This window comes from Lycorma delicatula, chromosome 7 (genome assembly GCF_047948215.1).
Source record: "Lycorma delicatula isolate Av1 chromosome 7, ASM4794821v1, whole genome shotgun sequence".
NCBI classification, from domain to species: domain Eukaryota; kingdom Metazoa; phylum Arthropoda; class Insecta; order Hemiptera; family Fulgoridae; genus Lycorma; species Lycorma delicatula.
Window position 1 is genome coordinate 134000156 of NC_134461.1, and position 12362 is coordinate 134012517.

At 31.7% G+C, this 12362-nt stretch overlaps 1 protein-coding gene across 1 annotated transcript in view; it reads left to right on the forward strand.

The window, feature by feature from the left end:
* The first annotated feature begins 474 nt into the window (after window positions 1–474).
* The window catches only part of trh (PAS domain-containing protein trachealess), a 421208-nt gene continuing 409320 nt past the window's right edge, over window positions 475–12362 (forward strand). Inside the window, exons 1-2 of the mRNA XM_075372093.1 lie at window positions 475–591; window positions 11440–11507. Coding sequence (XP_075228208.1) covers window positions 475–591; window positions 11440–11507 — 185 coding nt within the window. The remainder of the gene's footprint in view (window positions 592–11439; window positions 11508–12362) is intronic.

The window sequence follows — 12362 nt, forward strand, 5'->3', positions numbered from 1 at the left end:
CATAACCTATAATTATAATTTACTTATTGGTTTTACTGCGGCTCAAATCTGTTCATTGTATTTTGCCGTATTTATTTGCAATGTTTTCAAAAGTATCGTAACAACCGAGAAAGAATTTGCTTTTAATATAAAGCGGAGGTAATGTGTTCATTAGTAAATTTTGCAGGTTATACTCGTTATTTATTGACTTCTGAAAGTTCTGTTGTTTTATTTGTTCGTAATGTACAATCGTGTCTCATATTAACTTATTTTCAACCGTTTTATTTGTAAATCGCCTTTAACTGCAATATCATTTAGTTTTTAAACAGCATAATTATTCCTACGTAATTTTCTTATTTATAAGATATTCCGGTTTTATTTTTTCTTACAAATGTAAAAGAATAGTTAATAATAAATATGCCACGCAGTTAAAAGTTATTACTTTAATTCTATTTTGAATTCTGACGGTGTTGTAATAATCTGATCGATGTATTAATGGCGGTACAAAATATAGTAAATATTTACAGTAGAAGCAGCAGTTCAACAATTTATTTTATTCCACAACCGTGTCATTATGACACAAATAGAGATCCAGTAACGAAAACTATATCGGTAATATATATTTCTTACCCTTTCAGCTGAAGTAATACTAGATAATGATAAATTTTTATAATTAAATTTATTTTTACCTGTTATAATAAATCTCCTACAACTAATATTGATTATATACTCGGTATAAAATATCGAAGTTAAACCGGTAAACAGATGAAAAACGACAGCACTTTCTTTGCGTAATTTACTATAATCCCAATAAGTTTACTTCAAATAAATTACAAATCGAAATAATAATCAAGTAAAGAACAACATTTAATATAGAATAAAACTTACATTTTTTCACGACACAATTAACGAGTTACAACTCTTCAAAGACAAGTTTTTCTTACGTTACAACTCTGAACGGTTAGAAAAAATGAAATAAATTAAAGTACGGCAAATATTACAATTTGCCAAAATTTCTTGAATGTTATTGTTTGATTAAAGTGAAGTCGAGTGATAGTTTCTCCGGTTTCTCAGAACCTTAGTTTAGATGCGATAAAATATCAGTTAAATTTTCATTTATCTAATCGGGCTTCAAATTTTGGTACCGTTTTCGAACTCTGAATACGATAAAACCGTTGCGTTGTGCTTTTTTAGATTAACGTAACATCGTTGGTCGCATGAACAGAATTCCCATTAATGATTACGGTTGTATTACTGTTGCTGAAAGCGATATATTTTTGGGTGTTTCATTAGATATTCTTTTGGGACGATCAAAGATTTTGTTAAAATAAAATACAACGGTTATAATTTATCAATACGTATTTCTTCAATTTTTCATTCACCGTACCGGTTTTCCTTGAAGCATCTTAATAAACCGCTAAGTTTGTCGTCATTAATAAATATTATTACGCTTGCATATATTCTTATCTTATATTTTATTTTCCTTGTGGGGCCCCCTCAAAAAGCCAGAACAAGTTTTCAAAAATAAAATAAATGGTTCATTATCTGGAGCCTCTAAGTATGAATCGCGTAGTTTCATGTTTAGAAAATTAAAAATCTTATCTTTGTGTTTACATTTATGAACGTCCAATTTCTGCTAAAAGTAATAGTAGCTTATTCTTTAAAATAAAAACATCCACCTATATCAAACCAGACAACAATACAGTTTTCGTGTAGCTCAACATAATATTTCGGCTTACAAGAAGGCCCTTAAATTTTACCACCGTTTTTAACAAATTACCGAACCGTTCGGAAAAATCTTCTTACCAATTTATTTAAAACAATTTTTAAAAAATTACAGAAATAATATTACTGCGTGAAGAATTTTTAATAACATTAATTAAAACATTTAAGAAAAACCGTTGAATTTTCTACATTTCGTTAAGACCTGTACATAAACAGGAATATATTGTGAAATAACTTTTATTGTCACCTTCTGAATTCTGAATTATTATTAGTTGTTTTTTATATTTAATATCTTGATGTGTTTATTTTCACACTATATCATATATTTAAATATATTAAATAATTAATATTGATTTTAATCGCACGTATCTTTTACGTTATAATAAATTTTATATTCTGTGGTGCTGCTCTGATCACGATTTTACTGCGGTTTATCTTTTATATTCAGGCAAATATTATGACGTTTTCCTTTCTTTATCCATGGAATAGCATATCTACCAGTTTTTGTAAAATATATTATTATGTATCGGTCAGAGTAACAAATTTGTTTATTTACACTACTTCACCCCTGAAGTGTTTTGAAATGTTTCAAATAGATTTTTCAACCCCGAAACTACGCTAGCATCTCTTTCATTCATCCGGATAGTTCTGGGTTTGAATCCCGCTCCTCATGCACGGTATTTATGACATAGTATAAATTCTCATTTCGAAATTTTCCTTGAAGAAATTCATGCGGCTTTAAAAATACCGCCTAATCCCCCAAAAATTCCGAAAATAAACCATAGACTAAAAAAACACGTGAAACAGTACGGACATTAAAGAAATCTCGTTATTTATTTATTTAAAGCTTTTGAATTTAAATATTTATGCTTGATTTTGTAACAGTAAAAATTGAGAATAGTCTTATTGTATTCCATAAATATTATCTTTTTTTTTGTTACAACTGGAAATTTCATCTCGTTAATAAAAAGGGTAGTCTTTCGTTAACTGCCAAGCAACACTGGTAATTTTAAATCGGTTACCATAAATCATCACCCGTAAAATATTTCTGTGCAAGTAATCGAAGATTTTGTGAATTAAATTAATTTCTTTTTAAAATTAAGTTAAACGATTTTTTTACGTTTATTACGATATGAGTAATAAATAACCGTTTGCGTTAGGCTTTTCAAATAATGATTTTTCGCTGATCCTCTTTTTTATAGTTTTATTTTAAATATTGACAGCTTTTATTCAAGAGGTCAGTAAGCGGCAATGTCAGCGAAGATTTTTTGAAATAAAACGCAAAGTCTATTACTCTCTGAATTACAAAAAGTCTGAACTCTCTCATTGCAAGATACGAATTTATCATTCCTCTTTCTGGACCGCACCGAATTTTTTTACGGTGTTTCGGTAATTTCCATGAATTTTATATAATTTGCGGGCGGGCTCTCGATTGTGGATCACATAATTTTACGATTAACTGTTTAGCGGACAGTTTCCCAGCAGCTTGCAATTTTCCGATATGCCCACCATTCGTCCGAAAAATATGTCGATCCCGCAGTTATGTAATTTGTTATTAAAACCGTTAACGTTTGCGAGCTTCCGTCTGGCACCGTGACCAAAAAATATGCGTTACTTTCTCGTCGGTAACCACTACTGAGGCAGTATATGATGGAAAACATGTTTCGTCGAGTAAAAGTACTCGCGTAAATTTCAATTTTTATTTCGGGTACGCCGATTATCACCGGATTGTTAATGATATGGTCAGCACAAACTTCGCGCAAATAATTATTCCAGTCCACAAAAGTGTTGCGATCGATTTCTAATTCACGTTCACAAAATTTGGACGATGCTAGGCCCTTTGCCCACGCGTAAACGAAGAATACTATTATACGAAATAGTAATTTATAATCGGTCAGAATCGTATTTATATTCTGTACATCCCTCACTGTAGCACCGGTTCGTAAAATCATGTCGTATTCCCGCTCACATGTACACCGATTGTGTAGAAAGCCGTGTTTCTGGAAAAGTGAAACAGCATCGTTTTCGTTTAAACACGTTCAACTAAAGGCAGAAAACAATTTGTAGTCGTTTAATTCATGATTATTAACCGGTTAGATACGGACCTCTGTGAACGCGCGCAGTATGGACTTGTACGAACATGCATATTATGTACAGTGACTCACTATGTTGATATCACAAAAATAAAATAACAAATATTAAAACATCTAGGTAAATTAATAACTTCCGTATTCATTTAATATTATAAATTAATTAATAACTTTTCTTTACACACAACAGAAGAGTAAAAAAATTCTGAAAAATGAATTTAAACATAATCTGAATCCAAAATGTATTTTAAAATACGTTTATTCTATTTTGATGTAAATTTACTTCTTCCAATTTATATATATATATATATATATATATATATATATATATATAATGATTGTTTTCTCCAGTTGATTTTTCAGCTACTGCCGGGTCTGACTGTATATATATATATATATATATATATAGGCGAATGCAATAACCGCTACTGGCTTGCCGGGCCTGACGTCGCTGAAGACGTAGTGCAATGCAAGTGTAAACGTACCGGTAAACTTGTAGTCTAGAACAGAATTAGGTCGACCGCTCCTGAGTGGTGTGGTTAATTGAAACCCAACCACCAAAGAACACCGGTATCCATAGAATTAAGTGTCGGAATGCAAAATAAACTAACCTTAATATTCGTCATTCGAACTGAAAATCAGCCGTTGAAGACTGAAGATGCTCAACGTAATGATTTTCCGTTGTATACAGAACTAATAGCACGGAATATTTGGTGTAGTCTCTCTGTAAGTATATTTCGATTTAAATATAAATTCCGTATAGTGCCCTACGAAATGGTGTTTAATATTTTAATGCCCTTGTACTTTATTCCTAACCTCTCTCTACAAAACCCTAACTAACTTTAACATTCTTTCCAACATTTTTAGATCGTGAATTTTCCTAATTCTAAGCATATCTGCTACGGTACATCGTGTGTAATCGCTCAGATTTACCAGTTTTTTTGTTTTTTTTTTGAATAATAGTTTATTTTTATTCTACAGCAATTAAACGAATGTAATATGATTTTCAACCATCTGTGTAGTCGCTAATTGATTGTCCCCGGCTAAATCACTTTCGGAATACCGGGTTTCTCGCTTATCGGCCATCTTGCAAACATATATATTTTAGTGAAAAGAAAATTCAAGAAACCGAAGTATACATTTTGTTGTATCATTAATAATAATGTAATAATAAAAAAAATAATTATTATTACACCGCAGATGTGTGCCTTTGAAAATGCGATTAAATATTTCTCCTCAGTAAGGTCCAATGGGCAGTAACTATCACGTTAACGTGACAAAGTTGACGCCTTTTGTCCGAATAGAATTTCTCACGATCAGGAATTAGCATAAGATCGTACTAAGATTTTTTTACCATTTTTATGTAGCGAATTACATAGGGGCTCCAACCGATAGGCAAAAATATAATGCTATTAATGGCTAAGTAATTTATTAATTAAAAATATACCGACTGTATGTAATATTTTTAGTAATACTATATCCCGGAATTATTTACGAAACCGTAAATCTATTAAAAATATCCTACCTTAAATTAATGTTTTTATCAATATCTTAAATTTATTTTTTATTTTAATAGAGTTAAATCTATTATCGGATAAAATTTAATCGCAAAATAAAAAAAAAGGTTATATTTAAATAAAATTTGGCATCTCTTTAGTCTGTAATAATCGATATATTATTACGTTTTCGTGTAAGATACTATCTTAATAACGTTTATGATGTATAAAATGTCAAAATTTCGACGCGTGTGTACGTCCGTGTTTATCTAGTCTGAATAGGAATGTAAAAAAAGGGAGAGAGAGGGAGTGTGTGTGTATGTGAGAGAGAGAGAGAGAGTTAGAGTGGGAGAGACGTATAAAACTGTAAAGAAGCTTTGAAAAAGAATCCTCTGATTTATAATGTTTTTTTAACGCTCCGCTTACGATAGTTGTGGATCCCAGACCCCGGTTCGTACTCGACTCTTCAAATGCAACGAATGACCCCTTTAGTCTTGTTTGTCCTTTTATTTAATTAGATGGACTTCTACACGATACTTTTTTTTTAATACATAAATATTTGAATCCCTAATGGTATAAACATGTCTTCTACCTCTTTTAGCGTTCTTATATGTTTATCAAAATAAAAGTAACGGCTGTTGTTTGATTTTTACCCTTATAACTCGGTCGATGTTGATTTTTTCTTACATGTAACCACCTATTTCTTACCGTCCTTTATCACTATTTTTTTTAGTTCATCGCTACGGATACTTATTAAACTTATTAAAATTAAAAAAATGAACTTAGTTTTTAGTATACGAATAGTCGCATATCGCATGATGTGTGCTATGTAACCTATGTTTTTTTCTAGTCGAGTACTTAAACCTCATTCTGAAAAACAAACTTGAATCGACTTCTTTAGTGAATTTTTCAATAATAATTAAAAAAATATATATATTTTGCCTAAAAAACGAGGTTTCTGTTAAAATAAAGGAAAAAAAATAGCTAAATTATTAAAGATATATTTATTATACGATTATAAATCGGATGATGTTTATTTTCAACAATTTACGGTTTTATTAGAAAATATTTTTACAAAAAAAAGAAATTTCGACAAACTTTACCTTTATCCTTAAATATTATTGCTTTTCCCGTTTAAAGCAAAATATTATCCCTTTGGACTCTTCCAACAATTCCGAACGATTTCACGTTAAAGAAAGGGTTGCCAGACGATCGTTTGGTGCCCGTAAGTATAATCCGTGTAAACTAACGTTAAAAAAAATATTAAATGTTAACCCGACTGTACGTATGTGATCGTTTGCTGAAAAGAGTAGTCGGTTATTTTCCTCCTATAAAAAAACTATCCCCCTCTACCGAACCGACAACGGAACTTTTACATGTAACTTATAATAATTTGCCTTACGAAAAATTACGCTTCCGATGACGTTTTTAATAAACTACCGAACCGTTTAAATCTTCTCTCCGATTTATTTAAGAGCATTATTTTGTCGATGAATTTATTAAACGGACAGATCCTTTTTTTGTATCCCTGGAGAAGCATATCTACCGCCAATTGCTGGTGCGATCTATATTATTTGTTATCGTGTACCCTTCAGAATAAAAGATTTATTTTTACGAATTACTACGTTTAGCGATTAATACGGATTCAAATTTTGAACGATTTGAATTATAAAAAACTCTTTTACAAATTTATTCACAGTAATTATTAAATACTAATGCTAATTTTAAATACTGTAAACTGTAATTTTTCCTTTTGCTCTTCTCAATGGAGGTAATCGCACGCAGAGGAGCGTCGCAAGTCGAAATCTTTTAACTTTTACTTAGTACATCTGATACGGGATAGTCGTTATTATTAGGAACGTTAATATTTTTTTTACAGACTGATGTCTCGTATCAGGTCGCTTAAAGCGATTGTGTTATGGCTCCTAATGTACATAAATTAGCAGAATTTATAAATAAGCGGCTGTTAAAAATCGAAAAATCGTCTAGCGATGAAATAAACTAATAAAACCGGAATATTTAAAACTTACAAATATATTTATTGAAAATTTATTTTTAAGCGTCGTTTCACGTAATTACCGAAAAACCTTGTTAAAAATATTTATAATTTGAATCGAATACTAGATAAAATTTAATCGCTTTGGAAAAACATTCCCTTAATTTTATTTATGTTTTTGTGAGATATACTGACTAATGTATCGAAGGGCAGATTATGTGTATGTTATTCTATAGACGGTGTCACTCCCTCGCTCTTTCTCTCTCTTACTGAGTGTACGTGCGCGTGCGTTTATACAATGTTTTATCTATAATATGAAATTTTTATTGTCATAATGATTATTATGAGAATAAAAGAGCTGTTCTGGTCGGATTACTTAGGCGATGGTGTAGGGTCGAGAGGTTTTTAGCCTAGGGTCTTCACTACTGTATACTCGTACATTGTATTTACGTTTATTATTATTATTATTTTCTCTTTTATAGTAGCTTATTAATGGAATTTTGATACCTTTTTAGTTGTTCTTTTCTTTCTCGCTCGTTCTTTTTGTTCGTCTTTCTGTTTATATGTACGCCGTAGCCGATCGATATTTATTTACCGTCGACAAAAAATAGGAAAACGATAACCAAGTGTAGCGGGTGTGGTAAAAATGTACTTTATGAAAATTTATTTTTCTGGAGTAATGCTTTATTTTGCAGTAGAATTAAAATCGAACGGGAGTCGAAGAATTAGATCTATAATTAGTATTCAAATTAACATGTTTTATTTGTAAGTTAAACCCGCTTATTTTATAAAAAATAGTATTTCGTATTTTTTCTTTCGGTAAAATTTCAAAAAAAATTCAACTTTTAGAGGTTTCTTACTTATTCACCATTTTTTACCTGATATAAACCTCGATTTTATTTAAAATATTTTCATCGTGCCAAAATTAATAACTTACCTGGTAAAATTTCTTGTGTGGTTTTTGATTTCCAAAATCGATATTTTATTTTAGGATAATAAAACAAGTATCACTGAATGTGAAAAGAGGAGGAGAAAAGATTATGGAGGTAGAAGAATTTTGTTATTTGGGAAGTAAAATTACTAAAGATGGACGAAGCAGGAGCGATATAAAATGCCGAATAGCACAAGCTAAACGAGCCTTCAGTAAGAAATATAATTTGTTTACATCAAAAATTAATTTAAATGTCAGGAAAAGATTTTTGAAAGTGTATGTTTGGAGTGTCACTTTATATGGAAGTGAAACTTGGACGATCGGAGTATCTGAGAAGAAAAGATTAGAAGCTTTTGAAATGCGGTGCTATAGGAGAATGTTAAAAATCAGACGGGTGGATAAAGTGACAAATGAAGAGGTATTGCCGCAAATAGATGAAGAAAGTAGCATTTGGAAAAATATAGTTAAAAGAAGAGACAGACTTATAGGCCACATACTAAGGCATCCTGGAATAGTCGCTTTAATATTGGAAGGACAGGTAGAAGGGAAAAATTGTGTAGGCAGGCCACGTTTGGAGTATGTAAAACAAATTGTTGGGGATGTAGGATGTAGAGGGTATACTGAAATGAAACGACTAGCACTAGATAGGGAATCTTGGAGAGCCGCATCAAACCAGTCAAATGACTGAAGACAAAAAAAAAAAAAAAAAAGACAAAAAAAAAAAAAAAACAAGTATCGATGTTTGTTTCATTGCCTGGTTCGGTACAAATGAATACTGTCATTTTTTAAGAATAATAATTTTTTTAGCGAAGATTTCAGATTTTTAGTTTAGACAAGTGAAGAAGTTAAAGTTTTTAATTTTCTAATTAATTGTAAAACGGTTTAAATATTTTTTTACAAATGGACACAAAACTTCGGTAACTGAAAAAAAAACCACGAAAATATACTAAAATGTTTGCGGATTCTCTTATTTTTACAAAGCAGTTTTCCTGTCGTTTAACATTCTAGATTCATTTACCATCCGTCAGTTTAATCTTTACGTTCGATTATTAAATCAAATTTTTATCGATTATTGTTGCTCGCTTAAGAGATAGAATATTGATTTGTATGGGATAAATACACCGATTCAATTTTTAAAACCGCTGAAAAGTAGGTTATGGTGTCTTCATTTGACGAACCTTTCTTAATTATTACTTTGTATTTTTATTTCATTATTTTATAGAAACTGATATAACAATAATCGGAATAGTTTATAAAAGATGTTGAAATCACCTCCAACATCAATACAACACTGCACACGTTTCAATTTTTTTTCAAACGCTTTAACCGGCTGATATCCTGGAATGTTTCGTTCCTAGTATGCCGTTATTGCGGTTTTTAGTTCGTCAATCGTGCGTGGTCTGTTGCGATTCACTGCTTGTTTCGCTGCCCCCGTAGAATGTAATCCCGGGGAGTAAGATCGGGCGATGGTGCTGGCCACAAACCCTTTGAAATGATTCGTTCGCCAAAGACATTTCGTAAAAAAGTCATCGACCTGTTATCTGTATGCGCTGTGGTGGAACCGCCCGTGATTGGTTTCCACTTCTGTTAATCGACTGATGAAGTTTGTTAAAATAGCGCAGTAACGATCTCTATTAACTGTATTTTCAAAAAAGATTAGACCCGTAATGCGCATTCTATTTGCATCAACCCGGACTCCAATTTTCGTGTCGTGTCAAAATTGTTCGTTTAATTCACGGCGGTTAATTGATGCTGTCCTTACTTACGCGTTGACTTTGATGGACTTTTGACCGTAGCATCCGAAATAGAAAGCGGCTTATGTTCGTTTAGTTTAAAGGTATTCCGCTCCGATTAGCGTCTCCGACAGAGCATGTTGCTTGAAATGTTTTGATAAGCGTTCGAACCGTATTATCAAGGAGTATTTTGAAACTTTTCATAAAACTTGTGCACGCTTAATCGGTATACTTATCGCATTCGCGAAAGACTAGTATTCTACGAGAAAAATTCGTTCCTCTACCGAAAGATCCATTTCGTTTCTCGCAACTATTGATTCCGATAAACGAAACGGAAGAGCACGTACGCTCCATCACACTCATCGTCTGACGTCTTGATTTATTACTGAGCATGCGCAATACCACAGGGCAACCGACCTAACGCAGAATGCACCACATAATTCTAAGGCATACTGGTCAGCGACTTTCGAAAGCTCTGTACACACGCACGCGCCCGCTACATGTTCAACGTTTCTGAATGTGCAGTTTTGTAGAGGAAGTTCTTCTAGGAGGTCAGCTGTAGTTTTTTCGTATTTTAAATAAACCGGGAGATATATTAAATAAAAAAATAAATAAATAAAACAAATAGAAAACGTCCTCTGGAAGACATTGTTTTAATTATTGTCATCATCATTATTTAACATTGCATTGTCTGTTTTAGCATAACCGTATCATATGTTATTCTGATAAAAAAGCATATAAAATGATGTATTAGCGTTTTAATATTTCAGAAAGTTTGGGATCACGTATAAATATTATACAAGTAGGCCTACAAAACAATAACCTTACCGAATAAAAAAGGCATATCGCTGGAAAGGCAAAAGCGAGAAATCTGTTGAGTTTCTATGTAGTTTCTAGGGAATGCCTTTTTTCATACGTATGAATTTTTTGTAGGTCTAATTTTATATGTAATATTTACGGGTAAATAAAAATTAAATTACTAAACGAATGTTTGAAATAAAATTTAAAAAACTTATTATCAAAACGGAATTAAAAAGGAAAAAATATAAAACTTTATAGTTCTTTCTTCAAATTTCGACGGTAAAATTTGGGGGCCGAATTCATTCAGTTGTTTGTTTATAATCCGGTGCCGAATTCAGAAAGTCTAGATTTAAAAGAGAATCGACGATTGAATTATTTTTTTACCTTCTGATGGTTTTTTTAAAAAAATATAATGAAGGCGTATAAGGAGTAGAAATATAAGACTCGATATACAACGTGTAACATTCGCGTTCTAAAATTTGAATTTTGTTATAATTATTAATCCGTAGTGTTCGGTTATACATTTCATACGCGATATATGCAGGGATAAATAAAGATTGTTCGATTTGTACTTATCTAGCAAACGGAGTATTAGAAAATAACTTATACGTCGCTGTGATGAGATATAATTCCCATCTGCATGGGGGAATAAAATAATACTCTGTACCGTGAAGCGAATCTAATTAAGGAATCCGATTTTGATTTCAGAAAACCTTCAGCCGATGAGGTCGGACATCCTACATCAGTCAATGCTCGGTAAGTTAACTACTGTTTATCGTATTTTTCTAATTCATTATTAAACTATAATTATACTGGTTTTCCCCCTACATATACAGCTATGATAATAGCGTTGAATATTTTTCGGTGATTTTGAAGCGATGTACCTTCGGTTATAACAACATTTGAGTGAAAGTAGAACGGTCTTACTTTTTATAAAATAGCGATTATTTGTCGATAACTGAAAAGCCGGTGATATAAGACTCCCTTTCAGTTTTTATATTTAACGTTAAACGAATTAATTGTTAAATTTTTAAACGATAATTATTACGAATGCGATACGGTTTTTTCTTTCGTCATAATTTAATAAGTTTGTAAAAAAATAAAAAAAATAAAACATTTATTCGAGATCGAAGAGTGAAGATCCTGGTAACCCCGGTTCTGTTACGATCGAAAATAAAATTTATATGTATAGGCTATATATAGGGCGGACGTAATGCTACAACATTAAAGTGATTAAAATCTTTATACCAAGAAACATAATGATTCCTAAAACAAAAGATTATTACTAACGCGTCCTTTGGAACTAATATTAGTATTACTATTACTATACAACCACCGAATGAACGCGGCACAACGTTTCAAAGTAGCGATAGCTAGCTCAAGAGAACAGATGCGCGGGCGTGCGTTCGCGTTTGGTTGAAGATAATCAGTTCTGATGTTAGTCGTTGTTATACGGTGCGGCTAGTGTCTTGTAAAAGCCACACGATCAAGGCGTTCCAATCTTTTTCCGTTCCATCGCTATCTCTTACTTTTTGTATAATACTATCTTTCTTTCGCATTGCTTTTTTGTATCGTAAGTGTTTGCCCAAACGAACAAGTGTTACTATTATT